This window comes from Narcine bancroftii, chromosome 2 (genome assembly GCF_036971445.1).
Source record: "Narcine bancroftii isolate sNarBan1 chromosome 2, sNarBan1.hap1, whole genome shotgun sequence".
Taxonomy (NCBI): domain Eukaryota; kingdom Metazoa; phylum Chordata; class Chondrichthyes; order Torpediniformes; family Narcinidae; genus Narcine; species Narcine bancroftii.
The window spans coordinates 107286957-107313890 of record NC_091470.1 but is presented as its reverse complement, the minus strand read 5'-3'; the positions used below and the strand labels follow the sequence as shown (position 1 = coordinate 107313890).

Below are 26934 nucleotides of genomic sequence, written 5' to 3'. Positions count from 1 at the left end.
GAAATAAAGAAGAGATGAACAGGTAAATTTTGATAGTTTATTCATTAGCAAATACAGCACGCTTCATTTATTAAAACTAGCAGTTTTAAAGAAAAATAACGTGAGCACTTGAAAAAAAATGTAAATGTAAAACTTTTACACTACATAAAAAGCTTGAAATTGTACTTAAAAGAAAATAATAGTATACAAATGAATTTATTTGTGGTAAGATTACCTGTATTAAGCGTGGTTGCTTGTGGCTACTGGGCAGCTGTGGCACTTGCATGTGTATGCACACAAAAGCCCGTTAAATTTAAAAAGTTTGAGAATCTGGATTCTCGGGTGATCTGGATTTTTGGACATCAACTGTATATGAGGTCTGCATGTTTGTCAGCTGGTGAGCTTTGCATCAAAATGATAAAAGCAAAGTAACAATTAGTCTTGACATCGTCCAACTGGGTTTCTAGCATCTTAACCTAATGGGAAAATTGGATTCTTTAACAGTGGTTTCCTGCCATTCCAGGAACCCCTGGGTTATTGGTGGGCGTTTGGGAATCTGGGAATCCAGAAAAAGTCACTCCATGCCTCTGGTCTTCATCTCAGTAAGAGCATCCTCCGTGCCCATTCACAGTGATTTGCATGGCACTAGCAATAATCACCAATTCTATTCACTGCAACATTTACAAATGCCACAAATATAATTACTTCTGACAATATGGACAACATGATAATTGAAATACCAAGTGGGATATATAGATCGCCCTGACAATACATAATCCTCTGAGGCAGTAACTGGGCCAGAACCCACTCGAGTAGCCACCGTGGTCTCCCTGGTCATCTGGCCTCTGCTTCTGAGGTCACTCCTTTAGTTCTTCTGCTAATCATTTTCCCCTCTGATTCCTCATGCCCATCACTGTCATGAACAAGTCACGAAATTTGGTGTTTTGCGGTAGCATTAACGTGCAAACATTCATATTATAAACCATCATACAACAATAATATCAAAAATAAAAATAGTACTGTACGAAAAATAAGGCAGTGTCTTTGGTTTATTGTTCATTCAGGAATCTGACGGTGGAGGGGAAGAAATTTTCCTTGTGCCGCTGGGTGCTCGCCTTTAGGCTCCTGTATTTTTTTCCTGATGGTAGCAGAGTGAAGAGGGCATGGCCTGGGTGGTGGGGGTCTTTGAGGATAGAGGCTGCCTTTTAAGACACCGCCTCATGTAGTCTGGTACCTGTGATGTGGCAGGCTGAGTTTTTGTTGTCCTGAGATTTGGCACTTCCATACTGGACAGTGATGCAACCAGCCAGAATGCTCTCCACGATACACCTGTAGAAGCTTTTGAGAGTCTTCGGTGACGTACTGAATTTCCTCAGACAAAGATTAGCCGCTGACGAGTCTTCTTCATGATTACATCAATGTGGAGGCTCCAGGACAGATCCTCGGAGATGTTGACACCCAGGAATTTGAAGTTCTTGACCCTTTCCGCTACTGAGCCCTCGATGAAGACCGGGTCGTGTTCCCCTGACTTCTTCCTGAAATCCACAATCATCTCCTTGGTTTTGCTACCATTGAATGCGAGGTTGTTGATGTGTCACCACTCAAAGAGCTGATCTATCTCCCTCCTGTACGCTTCCTCATTACTGTTTGTCATTCTGCCGACAACTGTGGTGTCATTGGCAAACTTGTAGATAGCTTTGGAATTGTGCCTGGTCACACAATCCCATGTGTTCACTACTGGAATTCCTTAGGTTGTATGAGTTGCGCCATCTTCAACTACCAATCAATAACCTAAAAAATGACAATTAATATTGAGTGTCACATGGGTGCTGGGTAATGACCATCTCCAGCAAGAAAGTCTAACTAACTTTCCTTGGTGTTCATTGCGATCATCACTTCTAACCTCAAGAATACATATCATTTGCTGATATGAAGTCACTGGGTGGATCACAAAATACCAAGGTGGTGGGGGGAGCAGAAAACATTAGTTGGACTTGCCTATAGGCCGACTAACATTCGTGATAATGTAGAGAATGGGATCAAATTGAAATTACAGATACATGTTACAACAGCAGTACTATATTAGTGAGTATTTCTATTTTCAGATGGTCTGATTGAACCAAATCTACAACAATACGAGTCTCTAGAGTAGGTTCAGAATGCCTTTATAGTTCAGAGGGTTAAGGAGCGAACAATTCTTTCTCTGCAGTATAAAAAAGTGAAAATATCAAAAAAGTATTTTGCAATTCCATGTTAGTACAACAAAGAGTAATGATGCTTTTATTTTACCTTTGAAAGTCAAAATTAGAGTTCAATTTCCATTTTGTGGATTATTTTCACTGTGATTATTTACTGATTTTGATTTGCTTACAATCTCCTATTTAAAAAGGAATGCATTGTGGCTAATGTGTAATTGAAAGCAATGAATGTTTCTCTCTTCACAGATGCTATCTGACCTCCTGAGTATTCCTCAACAGGTGGGACTTCACCTGTGAAGAGAGAAACATGACCAACAACAGAACTGTTATCTGCCAAAGACGTGGATTTGACTGTTTTTGGAAGACAACCTAAGCAAATACATTTTATGACCACACAGCATTGATTGTTTGAGAATGGTGGTGAGGTAGTGAGCTGATCTGTGTCCTAGGTGCTTCTCCTCACCTTTTTCACCTATTGACCCACCATAGATCATTTTATCTGCTGCAGAAGTACAAAAAAATGAAGACATGGTTGTGATCTGAAATTGTTCAGTCTAGAAGGTTGAATTGTGCTTAATCAAAGTAAATAGAGTTTTCATTGAGCTCTGGGGCAGCACGGTTGGCTTAGCGGTTAGCACAACGCCTTTACAGCACCAGCGATCGGGTCCGAATTGGGGTTTGAATTTTGCGACACCTGTAAGGAGTTTGTATGATCTCCCTGTGTCTGCGTAGGTTTTCCCTGGGGGCTCTGGTTTCCTCCCACTGTTTAAAATGTACAGGGAGTGTAGGTTAATGGGGCGGCATGGACTCGTGGGCCAAAATGGCCTGTTACCATATTGTATATCTAAATTTAAAATTTATTCGATGGGATGTAAAAGTGAGCGGTGTACACGGAAAAGGTAATTAAAATAAACATATAGTACCATGGGATTATATTTTTTGACAAAAGATTAATGTATTAACTTTAAGTCTGTCAAGATGTTCTCATTCACTTGACTGGTGATCAAGTATTTTTGAAATACCACCTTTGGAGGAAATGAGTGAGCCAGTTTGTAAACAGTAAGGTCCCACCAACAGCAAGGTAAAAGTGAGGTAATCTGTTTCAGAGATGTTACATGAGGGATAAATATTGTCTAATGTATTGCATTTAAAAAAGTTTATTTACTGCATGGAAGAAGCCAATTGCACCCATTTAAATCTGTGACACCCAATTATTACACCCAAATTAACCTACAATTCCCCCTCTCCCCCCGAATGTTTTGAAGAGTGGGAGGAAATCAGAGTACCCGGGGAAAACCCACGCAGACACGGGGAGAATGTACAATCTCTTTACAGACCACCCGGAGGGGACTGAGACCTAGAGGAGCAAATCTGTAGGGAGATAGTAGATATTTGTGATAAGCACAGGGTTGTAATTATGGGAGATCTTAATTTTCCACTTATAGATTGGGAAACACATTCTGTGAAAGGACTGGATGGGTTAGAGTTTGTGAAATGTGTGCAAGATAGTTTTTTACAACAATATGTAGAGGTGCCAACCAGAGAAGGAGCAGTGTTAGATCTACTGTTGGCAAATGGGATGGGTCAAGTGACGGAGGTTAGTGTTGGCGAGCACTTCGGGTCCAGTGATCATAATGCCATCAGCTTCAATGTCATTATGGAAAGAGAGAAATCAGGGCCAAGGATTGAGGTTTTTGATTGGGGAAAAACTAGATTTGAGGAGGTGCGAAAGGACTTGCAGGGTGTGCATTGGGACAATTTGTTTTATGGGCAGGATGTAGTAGAGAGATGGAAATCTTTTAAAGATCAGATTTTGAGAGTGCAAAAGCTTTATGCTCCTGTTAGGTTAAAAGGAGGGGCAAAAGGTTTGAGAGAGCCGTGGTTTTCAAGGAATATTGGAAACTTGGTTCGAAGAAAAAGGGAGGCATACATGAGATATAAGAAGCATGGAGTTAAGGGGATGTTTGAAAGATACATTGAATGTAAGAGGAATCTTAAGAGAGGAATTAGGAAAGCTAAAAGAAGGTACGAGGAAACTATGGCAAGCAGGGTGAAAACTAATCCAAAAGAGTTCTACAAATATGTTAATGGTAAAAGGAAAGCTAGAGACAAAATTGGTCCCTTAGAAAATCAGAGCGGAAAACTGTGTGTGGAGCCTAGAGAAATGGGGAGATATTGAACAGTTTCTTTTCTTCGGTATTCACTAAGGAGAAGGATATTGGGAGATGTGAGATAAAAAAAGCAAATTGGGTAAATATGGGGAATATAGAGATTACAAAAGATGTAGTTTTAGGGCTTTTGAAGAATATAAAGGTGGATAAGTCTCCGGGACCAGACAGGATCTTCCCCAGGACATTGAGAGAAGTGAAGGAGGAAATAGCAGAGGCTCTGGCGGTAAATTTCCAAATGTCATTGGATATGGGGATAGTGCCGGAGGATTGGCGCATTGCGCATGTGGTTCCGTTATTTGAAAAGGGTTCAAGGAGGAAGCCTGGCAACTATCGGCCTGTAAGTTTGACGTCTGTGGTAGGTAAATTAATGGAGAAAATTCTTAGAGATAGTACTTATAAACATCTGGATAGACAGGGTCTGATCAGGAGCACTCAACATGGATTTGTGGGAGGAAGGTCATGTTTGACCAATCTGATTGAATTTTTTGAAGAGATGACTAGGAATGTGGATGAGGGTAGCATAGTGGATGTTGTCTATATGGAGTTCAGTAAGGCCTTCGATAAGGTACCACATGGATGGTTAGTTAAGAAGGTGCAGTCTTTAGGTATAAATTTTGAGATAGTCAAATGGATTGAACATTGGCTGAAAGGGAGAGGCCAGAGAGTGGTAGTGGATAATTGTCTGTCAGGTTGGAGGCCGGTGACCAGTGGTGTGCCTCAAGGATCTGTATTGGGCCGATTGTTGTTCGTTATATACATTAATGATCTAGATGATGGGGTGGTAAATTGGATTAGTAAATATGCAGACGATACTAAGATAGGTGGAATAGTGGATAATGAAGAAGGTTTTCAAGTATTGCAGAGGGATTTGAGCTGCTTAGAAAAGTGGGCTGAAAAATGGCAGATGGAATTTAATGCTGATAAGTGTGAGGTGCTTTATTTTGGTAAGAAGAATCAGAACAGGACATGCATGGTAAATGGGAGAGCATTGATGAATACAGAAGAGCAGAAAGATTTAGGAGTAACGGTACATCGTTCCCTGAAGGTAGAAACTCACGTGAATAGGGTGGTGAAGAAGGCTTTTAGTATGCTGGCCTTTATCAATCATTGCATGGAATATAGGAGTTGGGAGGTGATGTTGAGACTGTATAAGACGTTGGTGCGGCCTAATTTGGAGTTCTGTGTGCAGTTCTGGTCGCCTAATTATAGGAAGGATATAAACAGAGTGGAGAGAGTGCAGGGAAGGTTTACTAGAATGTTACCTGGGTTTAAGCATCTAGAGTATAGGGAGAGATTGGACAGATTAGGTCTTTATTCTTTGGAGCGTAGAAGGTTGAGAGGGGATTTGATAGAAGTATTTAAGATTATGAAAGGGATAGACAGAGTGGATGTGGATAGACTATTTCCGTTAAGAGGAGGAAAGATTAAAACAAGAGGACATGAGTTAAGAATTAAGGGGCAGAGGTTTAGAGGTAACATGAGGGGGAACTTCTTTTCTCAGAGAGTGGTAGCCGTGTGGAATGATCTTCCGGGAGAAATAGTGGCGGCGGAGTCAATTGTATTATTTAAGAAAAGGTTGGACAGGTATATGGATGAGAAGAAGATGGAGGGTTATGGGCATTGTGCAGGGAGGTGGGACTAGAGAGGGGTGTTTGGTTCGGTGCGGACTAGAAGGGCCTAATGGCCTGTTTCCGTGCTGTAAATTGTTATGTTAGTGCCGGATTCAAACCCCAGGTCACTGGCGCTGTAATAGCGTCATGCTAACTGCTTAAACACCACTTTAAATTTTCAGAGTGGTTCAGTTTGCTCTTCTATATCAACCTGAAACAATACAGCAATCTGCAATGTCAACTTCGACCTTTATAGTTCTCAATATATTGTTTTATAAAATGCTCACCCTATTTGGATTAGTCTCCCCAAGTTGGAGGGTCTGGAAAACGCATAATACAAAATTCTAAAAGACACTGTTGATGGACTTGTTTTCCGTGGTGGCAGTAAGGTAAAACATTGAAGCATTGGTGAAAGCTGGCATCATCTGAGGAGAACAATGGCGACGGAGAAATCATTTTGTGGTTCTCACTGCTGTGTTGATCCCTGGTTTGGGTGGAAAAGATGGATGGGGAGAAAAGCTGATTGAAAGTACATTCTCACAGGATAGATATGATCTTGACATTCTTCCTTTCCACTTGAACTGAAGTATCCTGTAACCTCAAAGTAGTGTGTGTTATATTCTGACAGAGCTGAAGAATAGTTGTCAGTCAACTGTGCAATTTTGAATTTGAATACTCTGCAATGGAATGCAACAATTCAAAGTTTTTTTTGGATCTCAGTACAAAATAGTCAGGATTGAGTACTCACTGTCTGTTAAGCTGGTGGGAATACATTCAGCAGAATCTTTCAAAAGGGAATTTGAGAAATACTTGAAGGAAAAAAAAGAGTTGGAGTGGCACTAACTGGATTGCTCTCAGAAGGAGCTGCTGTGGACTAATGGGCCAAATGTCCTACTCCCTTAATCCAAGAACCAAGTCGGTGGTGAAATGATCAGGCCTGCTCATCTTATAATTTAGAGTTGCATTGATTTCCATCCAGTTTTGAAATGTTAATTTTGTGGACATTTTGTTGCATTCCAACCTTGTAATTGAGTTTCTTGCATCTATTCTAATCGACAATTGTTCAAATTTCCAGGTAGAGAGAGATTTTGAACGAGAATATGGCAAGCTCCAGCAGTAAGTATAATTTTTAAAACAGCATACATTGATAAAATACAATTTTTACTTTTTGTCAAATAACTGTGGTTGGTTGTTGCATTTCTCGTTGTTGTTTCACTTAATTTAGTTGATGGGCACTTGCCCAGAATGTGTGCCATGGTTTGGTTTGTCGCCTAGCTCCAAACGAGTTTATCTCTGTGACTCTTATTGCTGGCAGATGGTGCTGGCAAAGACACTTTGGCCATTCTGGAAACTGATAGGCAACCTTTTCAGATGCATGCCAGTCAGTTCGGTGCCAGCAAACTGGTTTGTTAAATGTTATTATTGCCGCCATAGGACCTCATCTGTTGGGCTTTGATGTGGCAGCCAAGGCCACAAAGGAAGTTATGGTGCAAAATCTACATCTAACCAGGTTGTTGAACATGTGCCTTTTGGAGCAGCATTTTCCTTTCTGTGTGGCTTTCTTCTAGAGCCATAGAAGATGCGATGTTCAGAAGTTCCTGTTATGATGGGGATCAATGAATGCAGGAAAGCATCAAATTTATTATGATCAGGATGAAATATTTAATTCAAAGAGAAAATTTAAATTATTTGCAGCAAATTTGTAATGGGAAACTTTAATGAGCTTCTGAAATTTATTTTGCTTCTGCACTTAGGCTGGAAGATCAGATCAAGAAGCTTCACAAAGATATGAAAAAGAGTACCGAAGCAGATGTGGGTAGGTACACGTGCTACATTGAGCAGAATGAGGCGGCATGGGCAACTACCTGGAGACAAGGAATTTATATGAATAACCGGAGAAAAAGCTTGATACAGGAGTATTGGGTATAAAAGGATGGAAGGATTAGAGACATGGATGCATTGTATTAGAATCTATTTCAGTGCTCAGGGACACAATTTACATCCTTATCAATAGAGTACATTGGGATTCAGGATGAATGCAGGTCAAAGTTCAAATTTGTTGTTAAAGTATATACATGACAACACATACAACCTTTTTCTGCGAACGAAAGGAATAACCACTTATTGTGGTAGTGCAAGGAAAACCTGTAATCAAGAAGATGCGTAAACATGTAAATGAATAAAGAAATATAAACAAACTGCAATAAGTCAAAGTATTGCATGGAAAGTTAGGTAACAGGAATAAAGATTCTCTACTCAACATTTCGTACTTTGGAGTGAATCTGTATCAACTTCTTGAAGCTACACCCAGTCTCAAATTCTCTGGATATTTAAGATAGATCTTTGCTGCTATAATTCAGAGCATTGATTTCTCCAGCTGAGCCGATGCAAATAAACCATTCACATAGTTGGTCCCTGCGACAGGGCACGTGTCAGACATTCAGGACAACTCGCAGCATTAAAACTAATTTTTATTCACCTTGGACCTGACAAAAGGAAGTGACATTTCAATTGTATCACTGGCTTCTGCATTCAGCCCGAGAAGAACTTTTAAAGTGCAGTCATTCTTGTGGAAAGTGGAGCATCAAATCAGAGTAGAGCCAGCTTCTACCCTCAGCAATAAAATAAACATCCAGATAACTTGCTTCCGGTATCAGTCAAAGGACAAATCTTAGTCAGAACATTGAAAAAAAAATGCAAGGATCACTTTTTCTAGGATCTCCTGTACCATTATTTTTTAAACAGTCAGCCTGGATCTTGTGCTCAGCTCTAGAATTGCCAAGTCTCAACAAATATGGTTGAGCCAGCATTAGGCTTACTCTCAGAGACCTTCATGTCTGATAACTTGATGCATCACTCCTGATTCACTGAGACAACTCTGCTTCTTACTGAAGGAGGAATATTTCCTGTAAAATATACTCATGGGGGGGGGAGGAAACCACCTTATGATAGAAAATATGGACAATGTGCATCCCATTTCATTGGCTAACAATCTTCTAGGAGGGTGGTATAAGCTTACGAGGACCTAATAAAGACTTAACGTGGCAACTAAAACTAAATTAATAGTAATGATCTGTCAGGGAAACTGAGCATGTCTGAAAGAGTTAAATCAATTTGTGTTGTGAATACTGAGCCTTGAACTCTCCACAATGACAATGCAACATGAGTATATGATTACATATTGGAACTGAACAACAATTGCAATGCATTAGAACCTCAAGATGTACTTTTGCTTGCACAAGCTCTTCCACCTATTATACTTTAAAAATAACATGAGAGATTTAGATGTATGTTATGTAATGTAGCTAAATGGTCACTGACAAAGAAAAAGTGAATGTTACATGACTCACACTAAAATGATAATTGACATTCTCCAACTCCGGCTGAATGCTGAGATTTTTTTTGTTTAAAAAGCTGAATGCTGAAATAAAACCCCTCTAATGTATTGCTCGTCTTCAGTGCAATGTGGAATTGTGTAGCTGCCTTCAGAGAAAAGGATCGTTTTAGTAAAAGTCTTTTAGTAAAAGCATTTTGTATTGTACTGCCTAAATTTAAATTTTGTTTTTTAAGCTTTCATTTTGTATCCACTAAATTTCGTACAATTAATATATACTTTTTAAATCCGCCTTTCAAGACCCCAGGAAATAGCCATTGAAGTTTTTTTTAAGGATTTGCAGTGTGGGGAAACAGTTTATGCACACCAAATTCTCACAAATAGCTGTGAGAGGGCAATAGTTGAACAAGAAATGTTGGCCAGATGACTATTGCTCCTCTTCACGAGAGTGTCTTTGGATCTTTACGTCCATCCACCTGAGGCGACAATGGTAATGAGATTTTTGTCATACACTCAAGTACAATGAACGTATGCGTTGAAACTTACTTTTTGCAGCCAATCAGGTATTTTTGTAAAAAGAAAGTCCGAAAGTATACATTAAGACAGCCATTCTCAATGGGAGCCACAGCACATTTAAGGGACGTCCATGGGCTGAAATCTAAACATTTTAATGTTTTTTTACGTAGTCAGTAGGAAGAAAGTGTGGAAGAAACCAACTAGACGTCTGTTTCACTGGGAAGAGGGCCCATAAACTTTGAGCAGTGTACCAAAGGGGCTATGGCCAAATAAAGGATGCGAGTAGCTGCGTAAAAGTACGCCAGCATGGAAGGATTTAATAAATATAAAATATAGATAATAAATATTCCGATAGTACAGAAAATAAAATGTAATTTTAATAAAGCAGTCTTTTTGTGGTGTCAGTCACCATCTTGGAGGATCTTTCCTGCACCAAACACACTGAAGGCATTGTGAAGAAAGCACATCAGCGCCTCTACTTCCTCAGGAGTTTTGGCAAATTTCTACAGATGTGTGATGGTAAGTGTGCTGACCAGCTGCATCACGGTCTGGTATGGGGACACCAGTACCCCTGAATGTAAAGCACTGCTAAAGGTAGTAGACACAGCCCAGGACATCACAGGCAAAATCATTCCCACCATCAAGAACATCTACAGGGAACGCTACAGTCAGAGAGCAGCAGGAATCATCAAGAACCCACATCACCCAACAACACACTCTGTTCTCACTGCTGCCAACAGGAAAGGTGCCCCAAGACTCGCATCACCAGGTTTAGGAACAGCTGCTACCCCTCCACAAATGGACTGCTCAACAACAAAGTCAATCAGGAGCCCCTTTCACACCGGCACTTTGTCCTAGCAATTAACGGCCAATCTACCAGTTAAGGGTCTAGAATGAATGCTCCAGAATCGGCATGCAGGCATCAAATCACGCCGGGGACAGACTATCTTGGTAGATTGTATCACCCCGGTGTCATTTGATGCCTGCGTGCCAATTAGCCCAGCGTGAAAGGGACATGGCCCCTCCAGAGACGTGTTGAGATTCTTTTCTGTGAGTGCAGGAACATGAAGGAAACAAAAGATTAAAAAGGTATAAACTGTGCTGACCTAGATAAACCTTTAAGCACTACAGGCTGTGAAGGGATATGACATTTTATCCTGGCTTTTGGTGCTGTCAGTGTTCAAACAAGATTGAATATTTGGCCTGGCTTCGAGTAGTTATTACTTCACTGAGTGAACAACAAAATAGGAAATACCGCTTCCAAATTTAGTTAAAAATTTTTTTTATTTAAATACACTCCATTTTTCTCCATTCTGCTAATGACAGTAATATAAAAAGGCCTGAACTGTTCCACTTCAGTCACCTGATGCTTGTGCATTGAGATTGTCCTCTTCACTCCCCCATTCCTTCCCAATGACAATAATAATGTCTTGTCATTTCTTGTCTCTCCAAGAGTTTCAATCATTTCTTCTTGTCTCTTTTTAATATTAGAATGGAGGATGTAGGCAGATGCCAATGTTAGAACAACACAAGTTACAAAGGATTGGAACATCAATATTCAGCTTAAGCCCGTGTTACCATTTTAAAATATGCAACCTATTGGAATGTAAATCACTCCCAAGTAAACCATACACATTGATGGTATCTTACTCTCCTGGATAAAGACATCTTAATAGTTAAAAAATGTAGCTAAAGCTTGGGAATGGGTAGTCTACACTACATGAAAAAGGATGTCAACATGAGGCACGGAGTATTGTGATCAGTTGTGGGCTCCTCATTTAAGAAAGGATGTGCTGACGTTGGAGGGAGTTCGGAGGAGGTTCACAAGGATGATATGATATGAGGAGTGTTTGACAATTCTTGATCTGTATTCATTGCAATTTAGGAGAATGAGGGGGATCTCACTGAAACATTTCGAATGTTGAAAGGGTGGGCAGAGTAGTCAGAAAGGTGGACGGAAAGGATGTTTCTCATGGTGGGAGAGTCTTGGACAAGAGGGCTAATTTTAGGATTGAAGGGTGTCTGCTTAGAATAGGAAGGTGGTGAATTTATTTAGCCAGAGGATGGTGAATCTGAGGAATTTATTGCTACAGGTGGTTTGGAGGCCAAGTCATTGAGTATTTTTAAGGCAGAGATTAATAGGCTCTTGATTAGCCAGAGCATCAAAGGTTATGAGGAGAAGGCCAAACAGTGGGGCTGAGTGGGAAAATGGATCTGGTCATGGTTCAATGGCGGGGCAGACTCAATGGGCTGAATAGCATATTTCTGCTCCAATGTCTTACGAATAGTTCACAGCTCACAATATTTCACAATTGAGGCATTAAAAAGTTCTTAATAATATAGAGGAATATCGACAACATTGTTTAATTTCCCATCTCAAGAAAATTATCATGTAAGGTGGATGGCACTTCTGAAGCCTTTACTTTTTGTATTAGTGCCAATTAAGTTTTTTTTTATAAACAAGGACTGTAACATTTTTCTCTGCAGCAATGTCAAAATCCGCAGTGAAAATTTCATCAGATCTATTGACCAATCCTTTGTGTGATCAAGATCAAAAGTTCATGGAGTCAGTGACTGCTCTGGACACTGCAATGCGCAGAATGGATGCCTTTAATCAGGAGAAGGTTTGTACTTTTTTTTTAAGCAGGTAGGGCATTATTTTAAATGGAAAAGTAGGGAAAACTGCACCATTAAGAGAGTATAGATTGTTAACCCAAATGTGATGGTGTTGAATTGCAATCAGAAGTTGTTAATCCTACTTGAGCAATTTAGAAAATCCAAATTTGGATGATCAATCTGATTAATGAGTTTTCACAGTTGAATATTGATGGTAAACGCAGACCTGACTCTCAAAGAAAGGTAAAGGTTCCATTATTTTCACATAATACTACATTTAGAATGTAACATACATGAAATTCTTTCACTGTTGTCCACCATAAGGCAGACAGAGAGTTGCCACTTTGTCCAACACTGCTCACAGAAACTACAGCACCTGGTGTTCCTAGGAGGTCTCCCCTCCAAGTACTGTCCTATCTTGTGCCTGCTTACCTTCCGAGATCAGACAAAATGCTCTGGAGTTTAACAATTTTAAAGCCGTCAGAAGTAGCTAGCCACTGTGATCTTGAAAATAATTGCGTGTGGTTTGAGATGTGCACCAGTTTCTCCATGCAAATGCAAATGACTGGACATGATACTCCACTACAGTGCTGAAGCTAATCATGTTGGTGCTTTGCCTTCAAACAGTTGGTAATCAAAATCATATTATTTCACTTTTCCTTTACCAACCTCTTTCAAGTATCCTTGAGTGTTGTCTCATTCCATAGGTAGAACGTTAGACTGGTTCACAGCCTTTTTTTAATATTAGCATATTCCTTCTGTCTTAAATCCTGTGAATTTAATCTTATTGATATTTTTCTTTAATATATAACCTTTTCATAATTATAAACTCTTTTGTAATTAGTAATCAGTGGTGTGATGACTGGACTTTTGTGTCTGTTTGCCAACAGCCTTCCTAAAAGGTCTAAGGTTCCTTTTATTGTCATGTAATAATACATAAAAAATGTATTATGATACACTTTTTGATACACTTCAACTTTTGTCTGCTGTAAGAGTCACCAAGAGCATTGCTCAGGAAGAAGAAAAGCAAGAGTGTCTTTTCAGAGACACTGAGCATCCATAGTGTGGAATCTCAAAGAAAAATCCAGTAGAGTTAGAACCATAGAGCACTACAGCACAGAAACTGGTCCATTCAGCCCTTCTAGTGTATGCCAAACCACTTTTTTTGCCTATTCTCACTGACCTGCACCCTTCAAACCTCTCCCATCCATGTATCTGCCCAAATTCTTCTTTAATGTTAAAACTGAGCCCCCATTCACCACTTCATCTGGCAGCTCGTTCCACCACTCTCTGTGTGAAGATGTTTCCCATAAACTTTTCCATTTCACTCTCAACCTAATTTACCCTTGGTGGAAAAAGCTGTCTACATTTACCCTGTCTATCCCCCTCATCATTTTAAATACCTTTATCAGATCTCTCCTCATTCTTCTACACTCTAGGGAATAAAGCCCTAATCTGTTTAATTTTCCTTGTAACTCAATTCCTGAAGTCCAGGCAACATCCCAGGAAATCTTCCCCGCACTCTTTCTATCTTATTGATATCTTTCCTGTAGTGACCAAAGCTGTATACAATACTCCAAATTTGGCCTCTTTACCATAACATCCCAGCTCCTCTACTCAATTCTTTGATTTATGAAGGCCAATATGCCAAAAGCTCTCTTTACATCTCTATTCACCTGTGATGCCACTTTCAGGGAATTATGTATCTATTCCCAGGTCCCTCTGTTCTACTGCTCTCTTCAGTGCCTTACCATTCACCATGTACGTGCTTTCTTGGTTTGTCCTTCCAAAATGCAACACCTCACATTAAATTCCATCTGCCATTTTTCAGCCTATTTTTTCAGCTGGTTCCAATCCCTCTGCAAGCTTGAAAACCTTCTTCACTGTCCACATCGTCTCCAATCTTAATGTCATCTGCAAACTTGTTGATCCAATTTTACCACATTATCAACCAGATCATAGATATAGATGACAAACAACAATTGTCCCAGTACTGATCACTGAGGCACGAGCCTCAAGTCTGAAAAGCAATCTTCCATCACTACTCTCTGGCTTCTCCAGTCGTTGCTGCATCCAGTTCACTATTTCACCATGAATACCTAGCTTCTGAACCTTCCTGGCTAATCTCCCATGCGGGGCGTTGTCAAAGGCCTTACCACATCCACAGCCTTTCCTTCATCAATTTTCCTGGTAGCCTCCTCAAAAAAACTATTAGATTGGTTAAACATGACTTACCATGCAGAAAGCCATGTTGACTACCCCTAATCACTTTCTGGCTATCTAAATAATTGTATATTTAATCTCTTAGAACACCTTCTAAAGCTGCTTTCAGGTGGCCAGAATACCCCAATGTAAAGCTGCCTAAAATACCTGAAAGCAGCTGTTGGGAGGTCACCTGAAAGCGGAAGAACCCTGACCAGAAGAGTACTTACCAAACTCTCCTTGGTTAGGTGTGTTCTCTGCTTCCGAGCGCATCCCCTTGGCACCTGAAAGTGGGTGGGACTACGGCCACAGTCGACAGGAGCCTGCGTTTGCTCTGCGGCGCCTCTCCCCGCTGTGAACCTTTCAGGTGCCAGAACAGCGCCTTCAGCGCTGCCACCTGAATGTCACTTCGCACACACCCGCAGCCGGCTCCGGATCCGCATTCTCCCAGCTATTCCACCTGAAAGCGGCTAATGAGATTAGATATACACTATTGACATCGGATTCACGGTACTTTTGGAGCCTTTTTTAAACATCAAAACAATGTGATCTACCTCCAACCCATGACTAAGGAAATTATAAATATTTCTGCCAGAGCCCCTGCAATTTCTACACTAGCCTCCCTCAAGGCCCGAAGGAAAATCTTGTCAGGTCCTGGGCATTTATCCACTCTGCTTTAAGACAGCAAGCACTTTCTCCTCTTTAATCTGTATGGGTTCCATGACCTTGCTGCTTGTTTTTCTTACTTCCCATAATTCTGTGCCTGTTTCCTGAGTAAATATGGAACAAAAAAACCCATTTAAGATCTCCCCTATCTTTTTTGGCTTCATACAAAGCCGACCACCCTGATCTTCAAGGGGACATTATTATTCTTTTGCTCTTAATATACCTGTAGAAACCCTTAGGATTTTCCTTCATATTGTCTTCCAAAGCAACCTTGTGTCTTTTTTTGTCGTCTTGATTTCTTTCTGGAGGTTTTTCTTGTATTTTTATACTCCTCAAGTACCTCGTTTGCTTGATGTGGCCTATACCTGCCATACACTGCTCATTTCTTCCCAAACAGATCCCCAATATCTCTCGAAAACAGAGGTTCCCTAAGCCTGCTAACCTTGCCTTTAATCCTGACAGGAACATACAAACTCTGAACCCTCAATATTTCACCTTTGAAGTTACACAACTAAAACCTTGGTTTTATGCATAAGAGAGAAAAATATTGTACTTGCAGAAAACCTGCTCATCAGAGGGCTAATTTTGAAAACAAAAAAATCAGATAAGAATTCTTTAATGTAAATTTGTCCCATGTATATACTATGAGAATTATTTGCACTCCAGTACAATGAAAGTATCCACATGCCTTTTCACCCTCATTTTTGCATGCAGCCTTTATTTCTGACTGGTACTTCCTTTCATGGTTCAGCATATTTATGCAAAATGTTTCTTTATCAGGTCAATCAGATTCAGAAAACAACCATAGAACCCTTGAAAAAGTAAGTTCAAAACCTTTGATAACTGTAAGTACTTGTCTGAATAATGGCTTGTGTATGACTTATTTGTTTGAAAGAAGAGAATGATGTATGTATTCAATAGTTGCAGCAGAATTATTGTCAGTTTCTCCTATTAGTGATTGGTCACAGCTAAACCAGTCCACAAGTTAAATCGGAAATGGAAACTGTTCAGACCACAGAGAAATCCAGTCTAACTATGTTGTGTTCCTTTTTCACTGCCCTCCACATGTCAATCCATTTCTCTTCCTAAAAACCACTATTTAAAGATTTCCTTTTAGGTCATAACCACTGACTATTTAAAAGAAAGTCTTGCATTTTCCCTAGACCTTTTCCCCATCGTTTAAATCTGTGTCCCCCTGGACCTTTCTCCTTTCCTTATTTAAACCTTCAGAACGTTGGAATATAATTATTCCAGGGAGAACAATCTTTGCATCTCTGGTCTGTAAATTTAATCTCTCAGAGGTGGAACTCTTTCCAGCACTTCCTACACCCCACTGCCCTGAGATCCTTCTGACATGCAGTGGCCAAAGTACTGTTTTATAAATGTTGAACATAATGTTGTTGTAATTTCCCCCCCCCCCTTTTGAAATGTTTAAGAAACTTTCAGACGAACATCACAATAATGGTCTCTTGGCTCATAAAAAGTTGTACTTTTGAGAGTGCAGAAGGACATTGGGTTTAGGTTGGGAAGTTTGGCAGAGATGAATCAGCCAAGTGAGTGAGAGTCATAAGCCAAGTAAATCTGAGTCACAGATCACTGTCTATTCCTACTGAATAGCAAAGTGAAAAACTATTCAACCCCACAGCTGCTTAAATAAAATTTTGTCAGCTGTGACTTTAAATTCTAGATAGTGTGTCCCATCCATTCTGTCTCATTACTCCCTAGCCAGTCTGATTCTAAGTAATGATTTTGTTTATAATATTAAATATATCCTGAAAGAGGAACAATTTATGGATTACCAGTTGAGGGAAATTCATATTCTTGAAATTTATGTTAAATTTTGAGCATTTAACCCAGACTCGTTTAGTGTAGTGGTTAGTGCAAAACTGTTACAGCCCCAGGGTTCAAATCCAGCATTGTCTGTAAGGAGTTTGTACGTTCTCCCTGTGTCTACATGGGTTTCCTCTGGGTGCTCCAGTTGCCTCCCACCCTTCAAAATGTACTAAGGGTTGTAGGTCAATTTGGTGTAATTGGGCTGCACGGGCTGGTGGGTCGAAAGGGCCTTTTATAGTGTTTTATGTCTAAATTTAAAAAAAAATTTTTAAAGAGGCAAAGATTTTTGTAAAAGTATCGTTTGATTTTGGAACAAAATCAAAACTTTGTATAAAGACCTGAATGATTCTTTTGTTTTTGCTTCCTGGGACTTTCCATTCCATGCAATTAATCACTTATTTCCACTCTTGCTTGAGTGCCACTTTTTTTTTAAGCCTGTACCTTGGGATTTGTGGGATAGAAAGTTGAATAATATCCTGGAGCCCATTAGAAACCTGTTTTGGAAGCCAATTGCATGTAGTTCTTCATTGCATCCCTTTGCTTTTTGCATTGAGCCAGTCCAAGTGTGATTTGAATTGGCTCATAATTTCAGATAACCATTTCAATCTCTGGAGGCTACTTTCATTCATGGACACTGATTAAAAATGCAAGCACAAGGACAGCCCTTCACAAGCTGAAGTCAGCCATGGGAACATGAAATAAGATTTCATCCATGATGACCTGATGTCATTGGGATAAAGAAACTGAAAGAGACACGTGTGTGTGTGTGTGCATGTACCCACATGACCTCACTCCTTTAATAAAATTACACTGGCTCTGTGGCTTTCTTGCACACAAACAATTTCAGGTTAGCACACTGCTCTCATCAACCTGCCAAGCAAATGAAATAGTTAAAAATAAAGTCTCTTACCTGTGTTGGACCATTGCAATGGCAGCGTTTTACTGGTCGGGAAGTGCCACTTGGATAACTGAGAATGTAGTCAAGGCAGATCCTTGAGTGCAATATGTTTTGTGACTGGAAGCCATGTTCTCAGATAAGGTATTGAACCATGATTCTGTCTGTTCAGTTGAATACTGATGATTCTGGTGTTATCTGCTGGGCTTTCATTCTCCTGATTACCAACCAATAAAGGCCCTCAATTGCCTGTACTGCACTTACATTTCCGAATCAGAATTTATCATCATGAACATGTCACGAAATTTGTTGTTTTCCGACATCATCACAGTGTAAATATTTACAGTATATAAACAACCTGACAAAATAAATAAAAATCCTCAACTTATGATAGGGTCACATTCCGGCAAACCCAATGTACGTTGAAAAACTCGTAAATCAAAAAAGATTCCCGCACCTACCATTTTTTAATAATTCAATTTTGAGTACCTTTATTCCACACTGAAAAAAAAACCGTTAACGTACACAGCTGAAAACGCACTGGGCTGGAAGAATGAATGAAGCATTGAACTAAAATTAATTGTTGGGTGGTGAGGATGCTAAAGTGATAGGGTTATCAATTTCACTCGTTCGCGTGATCACTACAGAGAATGCCAGCGTGGTTGAGTTAGCCTCGCGAGAGAGTAGCGCACTGCATATCGCAAGTGCGGGATCGGAATTCGAAATTGAAAGGACGGATTCAAACCATCGTAACTTTGAAAAATCATAAGTCAGACCCTAAGTCGGGGAGCACCTGTAGTGCAAGAAAAAGAAAAGAATTCAGGGTAAGGCAGTGTCTATAGTTCATTATTCATTCAGGAATCTGGTGGCGGAGGGGAAGAAGCCGTCCTTGTGCTGCTAGATACTCATCTTCAGGCTCCTGTACCTTTTTGATGGTAGCAGTGTGAAGCGGGCATGCCCTGGGTGTTGGGGGTCCTTGAGAATAGAGAATGGTTCCTTAAGACATGTCCTCGATAAAGTGAAAACAGAGGCCCTTGATGTCGCAGGCTGAATTAACAATCCTCTGGCATTTTTTTTCTTGTCCTGAGCATTGGGACCTCCATATCTCTGTACTGAATTGTGATGGAACCAGCCAGAATACTCTCCACTGAATATCTGTGGTTTTCAATTGGTGACATAGCGAATCTTCACAAACTCCTCACAAAGTATATGCGAGCCTTCTTCATGATCGCATCGACGTGGAGGATCCAGGATAGATCCTCGGAGAAGTTGACACCCAGGAATCTTGACCCTCTCCACTGATAGTCTTTCGATGAGGACTAGTTCATATACACCTGATTTCCTCTTGAAGTCCACAATTATCTCCTTGGTTTAGCGAAAGTTGTTGTTGTGAGACCACCGGCTAGCTGATCGATCTCCCTTCTGTACACTTCCTCATTGACGTCTGTGGTTCTGCCGACAACTGTGGTGTCATCGGCAAATTTGTAGATAGCAGTGTATTGTGCCTGGCTACACAGTCATGGGTGTTTAATGAGTGCAGCAGTGGGCTAAGTGCACATCCTTGAGGTGCGCCTCTGTTAATCATCAGTGAGGAGGAGAGGTTACCAATTCGTACTGACTGTGGTCTTCTGATGAATAAGTCAAGGATCTAGTTGCAGGAGGGCTGCCTTGCCCCAGGGTTTGGAGTTTGTTGACCAGCATTGAGGGAATAATAATAATGAAGGCTGAGCTGTAGTTGATGAAGAGTAGCTGTATGTACGAGTTGCTGTTTTTAGGTGATCCAGAGCTGAGTGGAGAGCCAGTGGTATTCTGCTGTGGAGCGGTTGTGACGTTAGTTGAATTGCAGATTTCACAGATTTTGAATTAATTTATTAAATATGCTTCAATGTATTTTTAAAAGAAATGTCAGCTGCTCTATAAACACTTCCTTCATGGTGGAGCTTTCCTTTTCATTGGGAAAACAGACAAATAAAAAAATGTACGGAATTTTGTATTTTATAATCTGTACAATTTTCAAAGTCGACAAAATCATGTATAATTGGAAAATGCTGGAAGCAGGAAGTTGGGGAGCATCAGTGAGGTAATGCTTTGCATTTCAAAATTTAAATGTAGAGATACAGTATGGTAACTGGCCCTTTCAGCCCATGAGCCTGTGTCACCCTATTGACCTACTGCCCTCAGTACATTTGAAGGGTGGGAGGAAACCAGAACACCCTAATTAAACCTACAAAACTCAGGGAGAATGTACAAATTCCATACAGACAGCGCAAGTTTTGAACCCCGGTCCTGATCGCTGGCGCTGGAACAGCTTTGTGCTCACTGTGCCGTGTCAATGATCTTTCATCACGTCAGGGAAAAATTAGAACTCTTTTTTAAGTTGCCGAGAATGGAGAAAAGTGTCCACCGGAGACCAAAAGAGATTGAATGATGCATGGCAATGATCCTCTTTGATAAAGGGAGCTAAAGGCTGAATTGACTTGAAAAGATATAACTGCAAGAGGGTGAATGTGAAGGTGAAAACAAAAGTACTGCAAAGGCAAGTTAATGGAATACTAATTGGTTGAACTCTGAAATGAAAGAGTGCTAGATCAGGGTCTTGGGGAGGATGTCAGAAATGTCTGTGTGTAGTCAGAGGAGCTTGAGAGGAATTGAAGCCAGTTGTTCAGTTGGCTGGGCTCCAGAGGAAGATACCAAGTTCACGTTTCGAGTTCACCGTCACGTGTACCAAGGCGAAGTGAGAGAGTTTGCCTTCCAAGCAGTTTGTCTAGACATTCTATACATGGCAAGTAAAGCACATTTCAGAGAGAGAGAGTGAAGAGCAAAAGCAATATCATTTCACTAGTGCAAGGGTATCCTCAGGTGACTGATAACAGCTGGAAAGAAACTGTCCTTGAAACTGGTGGTGTGCGATTTCATAGTTGTGAATCTTCTTTAGGACGGGAGGTGGTAGAAGAGAGAGTGTCAGGTGTGGGATGAGTCTTTTAATCCATTGTCTGCTTTTCCAAAGCAGCAGGAAGTTCTGGTGGAGGAAAAGCTGGTTAGTGTAATAATCTGAGCTGACGTAAACTTGAGCCAAGCAGTCCCTGTATCACGCATTGATACCCCAACAGGATACTTTCAATTAAAATCTTTTCTTCAGCATTGTGTTTTTACTTCAACCACGGAGTCTTCAGACTTTCGCGTTTTACTTGGATAATTCCAGTGGTGCATCAAAAGAAGTTGAGGAATGATTTCAGATTTATTGTCAGAGAACATAAATTGTGCATCACATATAACCCCGAGATTCTTTTTCCTGCACGTGAGGCAGGATCACCTCAAAAAAAATGACATAGCAAACACATGTAAACAAATAAAGAAATATAAACAAACGGACTAATACAGAAAGAAAAAATATCAATAAAGTGCAAAAGTAAGAGTCCTTGAATAAGTATCTGATTGAGTTTGTCATTGAGGAGTCTGATGGTGGAGGGGCAGCAGCTGTTCCTGAACCTGGTGGTGTGAGTCTTGTGGCACCTGTATCTCTATCCTGATGGCAGCAGTGAGAACAAAGCATGTGCCGGGAGATGTGGGGGGTTCCTTGATGATCGCTGCTGCTCTCCGACAGCAGCATTGTGTGGAGATGTTCTCAATAAAGGGGAGGGTTTTGCCTGTGATGTCCTGGGCTTTGTCCACTACATTTTCAAGGGCTTCTCCCCATACCAGACTGTGATGCAGATGGTCAGTACACTTTCCACACATCTGTAGAAATTTGCCAGGGTTTCTGATGTCACACCAAACCTCTGCAAACTCTTGAGGAAGTAGAGGCACTGACGTGCTTTCTTCATGGTGACATTAGTGCACTGGGTCCAGGAAAGCTCGTGAGATAGTGATTTCCAGAATTTAAATTTGCTCACCCTCTCCACCTCTGATCCCCCAATGATCACTGGATCGTACACCTCTGGTTTCCCCTTTCTAGAGTCAACAATTGCATCCTTCGTTATGGTGACATTGAGTATGAGGTTGTTGTTGGTGCACCATTCAGCCAAGTTTTCACAAGGTACTTTCAGGTGGCCAATTGACCTGCTTGTAAAGCCGCATATTTTGGCAAAATGCGGCTGTGGGAAGGCCATGTGAATGTGCAGGAGGTGCCTGCAAGGCAATTTCGGTAACCCTCCTCCGAGAGGCATAATCCCCGCAGCAGAGTGGTCTCCCCAGCCATCTGAATACAGCCGCCTAAAAGCGGCTGAATTCAGATGACAGTCAGCTGGCCAGCTCCTCTCCCAGTCCCCACACTGTCGGGTAGCCGGCGTGGGCTGTCCCCACACTGTTGGGACTGATTTCGGGAGAGGGGAGAAGGGGGCTGGAGCGCCGGCGGTGACAAGGGGGCTTGCCAAAACATACCAGAACCCGACTCAAGTACCTCCTTTTCCCCTGCCGGCCACTCCAGCCTCCTTCTCCCTGCTGGTGCTCCAGCCTCCTTCGTCAGCTACTCCAGCCCCCGTACCCCCATGCTGGTGCTCCAGCCCCCGTACCACCCCGCCGGCCGCTCCAGCCCCCGTACTCCCCCGTCGGCCGCTCCAGCCCCCGTACTAACCCGCCGGCCGCTCCAGCCCTGTGAGGGTGGTGTGGCGGGATCAGTGTGGGAACAGCCCGCACTGGCCGCCCCACAGTGTGGGGACTGAATTCGTGAGTGGAGAGAGAGTGGGGCAGTGGGATCAGTGTAGGGACAGCCTGTGCCGGCCGCCCCACAGTATGGGGACTGAATTCGTGAGTGGGGAGAGAGTGGGGCTGTGGGATCAGTGTGGGAACAGCCAGCCGGCCGCCCCACGGTGTGGGGACTGTATTTGTGGATGGGGAAAGAGTGGGGCAGTGCGATCAGTGTGGGGACAGCACGCGCCGGCTGCCCCACAGTGTTGGGACTGAATTCGTGAGTAGGGAGAGAGTGGGGCTGTGGGATCAATGTGGGGACAGTCTGCGCCGGCTGCCCCATGGTGTGGGGACTGAATTAGTCAGTGGGGCAGTGGGATCAGAGTGGGGACAGCCTGCGCCGGCCGCCCCACGCTGGCCGCCCCGCGCTGGCCGCACCGCGCCGGCCGCCCCACAGTGTTGGGACTAAATTCGTGAGTGGGGAGAGAGTGGGGCTGGAGGATCAGTGTGGGGACAGCCCGCGTCGGCCACCCCACAGTGTTAGGACTGAATTCGTGAGTGGGGAGAGAGTGGGGCTATGGGATCAGTGTGGGGACAGCCCACTTTGGTCGCCCCACAGTGTTGTGATTGAATTCGTGAGTGGGGAGAGAGTGGGGCTGTGGGATCAGTGTGGGGACAGCCCGCGCCGGCAGCCCCATGGTGTGGGGACTGAATTAGTCAGTGGGGCAGTGGGATCAATGTGGGGACAGCCCACGCCGGTTGCCCCACAGTGTTGGGACTGAATTCGTGAGAGGGGAGAGAGTAGGGCTGTGGGATCAATGTGGGGACAGCCAGCGCCGGCCGCCCCACAGTGTTGGAACTGAATTCGTGAGTGGTGCTTTGGTATCAGTGTGGGGACAGCTCGCGCCGTCTGCCCCACGGTGTGGGGACTGAATTCTTGTGTGGGGAGAGAGTGGGGCTGTTGGATCAGTGTAGGGACAGCAGGTACCGGCTGCCCCACGGTGTTGAGACTGAATTCATGAATGGGGAGAGAGTGGGGCTGTGGGATCAGTGTGGGGACAGCCAACGTCGGCCGCCCCACAGTGTTGGGACTGAATTCGTGAGTGGGGAGAGAGTGGGACTGTGGGATCAGTGTGCGGACAGCCCGCGCCAGCCGCCCCACAGTGTTGGGACTGAATTCGTGAGTGGGGAGAGAGTGGGGCAGTGGGATCAGTGTGGGGACAGCCCGCGCCGGCTGCCCCATGGTGTGGGGACTGAATTAGTCAGTGGGGCAGTGGGATCAGTGTGGGGATGGTGACGTCCCCGCACTGAAAGGCCGTGCTGGCTGACCCAGCTGACAGCCAGCCATCCTGAATTGACAGCCCAAGGGATAGGAGCCGGAATGCGCTCAGTTGCGCATCCCAGTGCAGCTGTCCTTTCAGGTGGCCAGCGCTGCGCTTTCAACGCTGCCACCTGAACTGCAATTTAAATGCCGCTTCTGCTTCTTCAGGCGCATTCTTAGCAGAGAATGCACCTGAAAAAGCCTAAACTCTCTCCTGTATGTGAACTCATCACCTCTTTTTAATCAATCCGTTTCCGTGGTATCGTTAACAAATTTGTAGATGAGGTTGTCATTCTGAGCAAGTGACATACCAAATTTTATCTGGCCTCTGAGGAAGTGGAGGCATTGGTGAGCATTCTTGGCCATCTGTCATTTACACAGCACTGAGCGAAGTTTCAGAGAACTTACATTCAACTTCTTTGAGGTGGAGGTCAGTTCACCCAACAGCAGTTCCATTACCTGGGCTCGTGTGCATTTCTGTATCTCTTTTATTTAATATTTCTCGCGACCTTGTGTTTTTTTTTCAATTAACATTTCCAACACAATTATTTTCTCCATTTTTGTTCAGATCCAGTTGCACCTCCAGGCAGACCAGCTGCAATGAACACCTTCATCATTGTAAACCAGTGTAACCAAAATGCCCATCAATTAGTTTCTTTTCATCACTATACTATCACACATAGGACTGGACCTGGGTTTGAATCCCGCGCTGTCTGTAAGGAGTTTGTACGTTCTCCCCATGCCTGCGTGGAGGCTCCGGTTTCCTCCCACTTTCCGATAACATGGGGATGTAGGGTAATGGGGTGTAAATTGGGCTGCATGGACACGTAGTGTCATCACAGTATTACCATGCTGTAAATTTAAATGTTCTTGTTTCTGATACAAGGCCTCCAACCAGAAATGTTAACACCGTTTCACTCCCCTGACTATTTCCAGGATTTTCTGCATTTATATCAAATTTTGCAGCATCTACAATTTTTGCTTTTCTCAGTAATTTAGAAGTTAGTCAACTGTTGTAATTTCAGACAGTGACTATACTGCAGTGGTACTTGAATGATTTTTAATCTCTTTGGATGTCTTGAGGCCATGATAAATGGCATATAAATAAAAGTCTTGCTGCTTTGATTTAATTGGCAAAGTAAAACTACCGGTACATATATTTTTATCAGACGAAAATAATAACAAATTAATCATTGCAAAATAAAATAATGTCTAAATCAAAGTGAAAATAATTCATAATGATTATTTAATATCCTTTGCAAATTCACCTTGAATGTAATACTGAGTATCAAAATCACATAAGTGTTTTGAACACTAAAAACTTGCCAGCAAGGATAGAACCTGTCCTTTTAATTCAGCTTCTATAATGCCAAATTCATGCTAAAAATTATAGGTTAAATATACATCAAGATGATGTACAAGTTAGAAAACTTAACAAAATAGATTTAAAACAATCACTGAGTTAGTTTTGAACACTTGGAAAACACCTTCATCGTGAGCAAGTTTTTGTAGTGCAGTACCCAAGTCTGTAGGTGGATGCTGCCTTTTATTAGCTCCCTGATGTGTTTTTACCTGGATGAGGTAATATACTTGCCTTCCTCGTAGACCTCGCATGTTGCATTAGAAACGCAAGTGTACCAGGTCAGAATGATAGCTATCTTGCATACAGTGCCAGCATTCAACCAATACAAGGAGCTTTTGATCAGGTCAAATCAAAGATGTGGGTGAATCACACACGAAGGATTACCATCTAAACATGACCCAGCTTTTGTTTAATTAATTTTTTTGATGAGGGTTGTACAATCAGTCAAGGGCTTTCTACCACTTCTGATCTCCAAATCAGATTTCCCAGCTCACGCAAGACATAAAGGGAAAGAGAATCAAAATTATTCTTGGGGTGCTTGTGCAGAGAGTGCGGGGTAAGTTCATATGTTTTGATTGCCTGATGAAGAGTTTTATGGTATCTACTGAATAAAATACACCATCTGCAGACTCTTTCCCACTCCCCCAACATGCTCTTTCTTCCTCAGCCCAACAGCGTTCCAAGATCTTTGGACCTTCACTTCTGCCCTTCTGAACATCCCTGATTCTTTTTTTTTAAATTGCAACATTGGTGACCTGTTACAATGGCTCATAATTTGATGTCAAATAAATTTGATGTTGCTCATCATTTATTGAGGTGAGAGTCAGGTTTTTAAATGTCCATAAGTTGCTTTGGGTTGTATCTCTGCATCGTTTTTTTTAAATTGATTACTTCACCATTATGTACATCGAGTGACATAAAATTGTTATGCTTGGGTAGTAGATACAAACTCATCCTGGCATAAAAAATTATTTGCAACCTGGCATCCTTTTAATGATATGGTAAACAGTACATGCCACCCAATCTGATAGTGAAATTTGGACTCTCTCTCAGTTTCTGAATGTTAAATGCTGTAACAAGTTTTAACATTTACAATTATTTTTGTCTTCCTATCTCTTTAACCCTTCACTTAATCTAATCTTTTTCCCCCTCTTATTGTCTCTTTGTATTTGAATTTCAACTGAATTCATTGGTTTCTTACAATTCCTTCACGCTCCTTGTACTGTCAATTTCAATGGGTTCAGTTAAGGAGATTTATAGTCACTTACCCTGTTCACTTGGCTTTAAAATGCCCAGTTTACCTTTCTGCCTTGTTATGCACCAATTTGTCCTTGAGGAAAATTAAAAATTAACTTTCTGGGATGTAGTAAAACCCCTGTTATCCGGAATTCAAGCAGCTGGCAAGAAAATAGCAGAAAATAAATAGGTAAGAAATGCAGAAGTTTAAAATTGGCACGCATCGCCATTAGTTCACCAATCCACGGAACCTGCAATCTCAAACAACCGGAAAATTCACTTATCCTGCATCTACCAATCCCCATGGATACCAGGGGTTTAATGAATAGCAGATGTCGTTATGCATCCTGTTGTATCTTAGTGTCGTC

The 26934-nt window shown here is 41.9% G+C and overlaps 1 protein-coding gene across 5 annotated transcripts in view; it reads left to right on the top strand.

Annotated features, from left to right (window-relative positions):
• bin3 (bridging integrator 3) overlaps positions 1 to 26934 on the top strand; it is a 172019-nt gene that overhangs the window by 29818 nt on the left and 115267 nt on the right. For 4 of the 5 annotated variants that reach the window (XM_069917924.1, XM_069917922.1, XM_069917925.1 and 1 more), the window contains exons 3-7: positions 2424 to 2456; positions 7034 to 7074; positions 7713 to 7774; positions 12296 to 12432; positions 16073 to 16113. In XM_069917924.1, the coding sequence (XP_069774025.1) occupies positions 2424 to 2456; positions 7034 to 7074; positions 7713 to 7774; positions 12296 to 12432; positions 16073 to 16113 (314 nt within the window). The remainder of the gene's footprint in view (positions 1 to 2423; positions 2457 to 7033; positions 7075 to 7712; positions 7775 to 12295; positions 12433 to 16072; positions 16114 to 26934) is intronic. The other variant, XM_069917923.1, reaches the window with a different exon arrangement.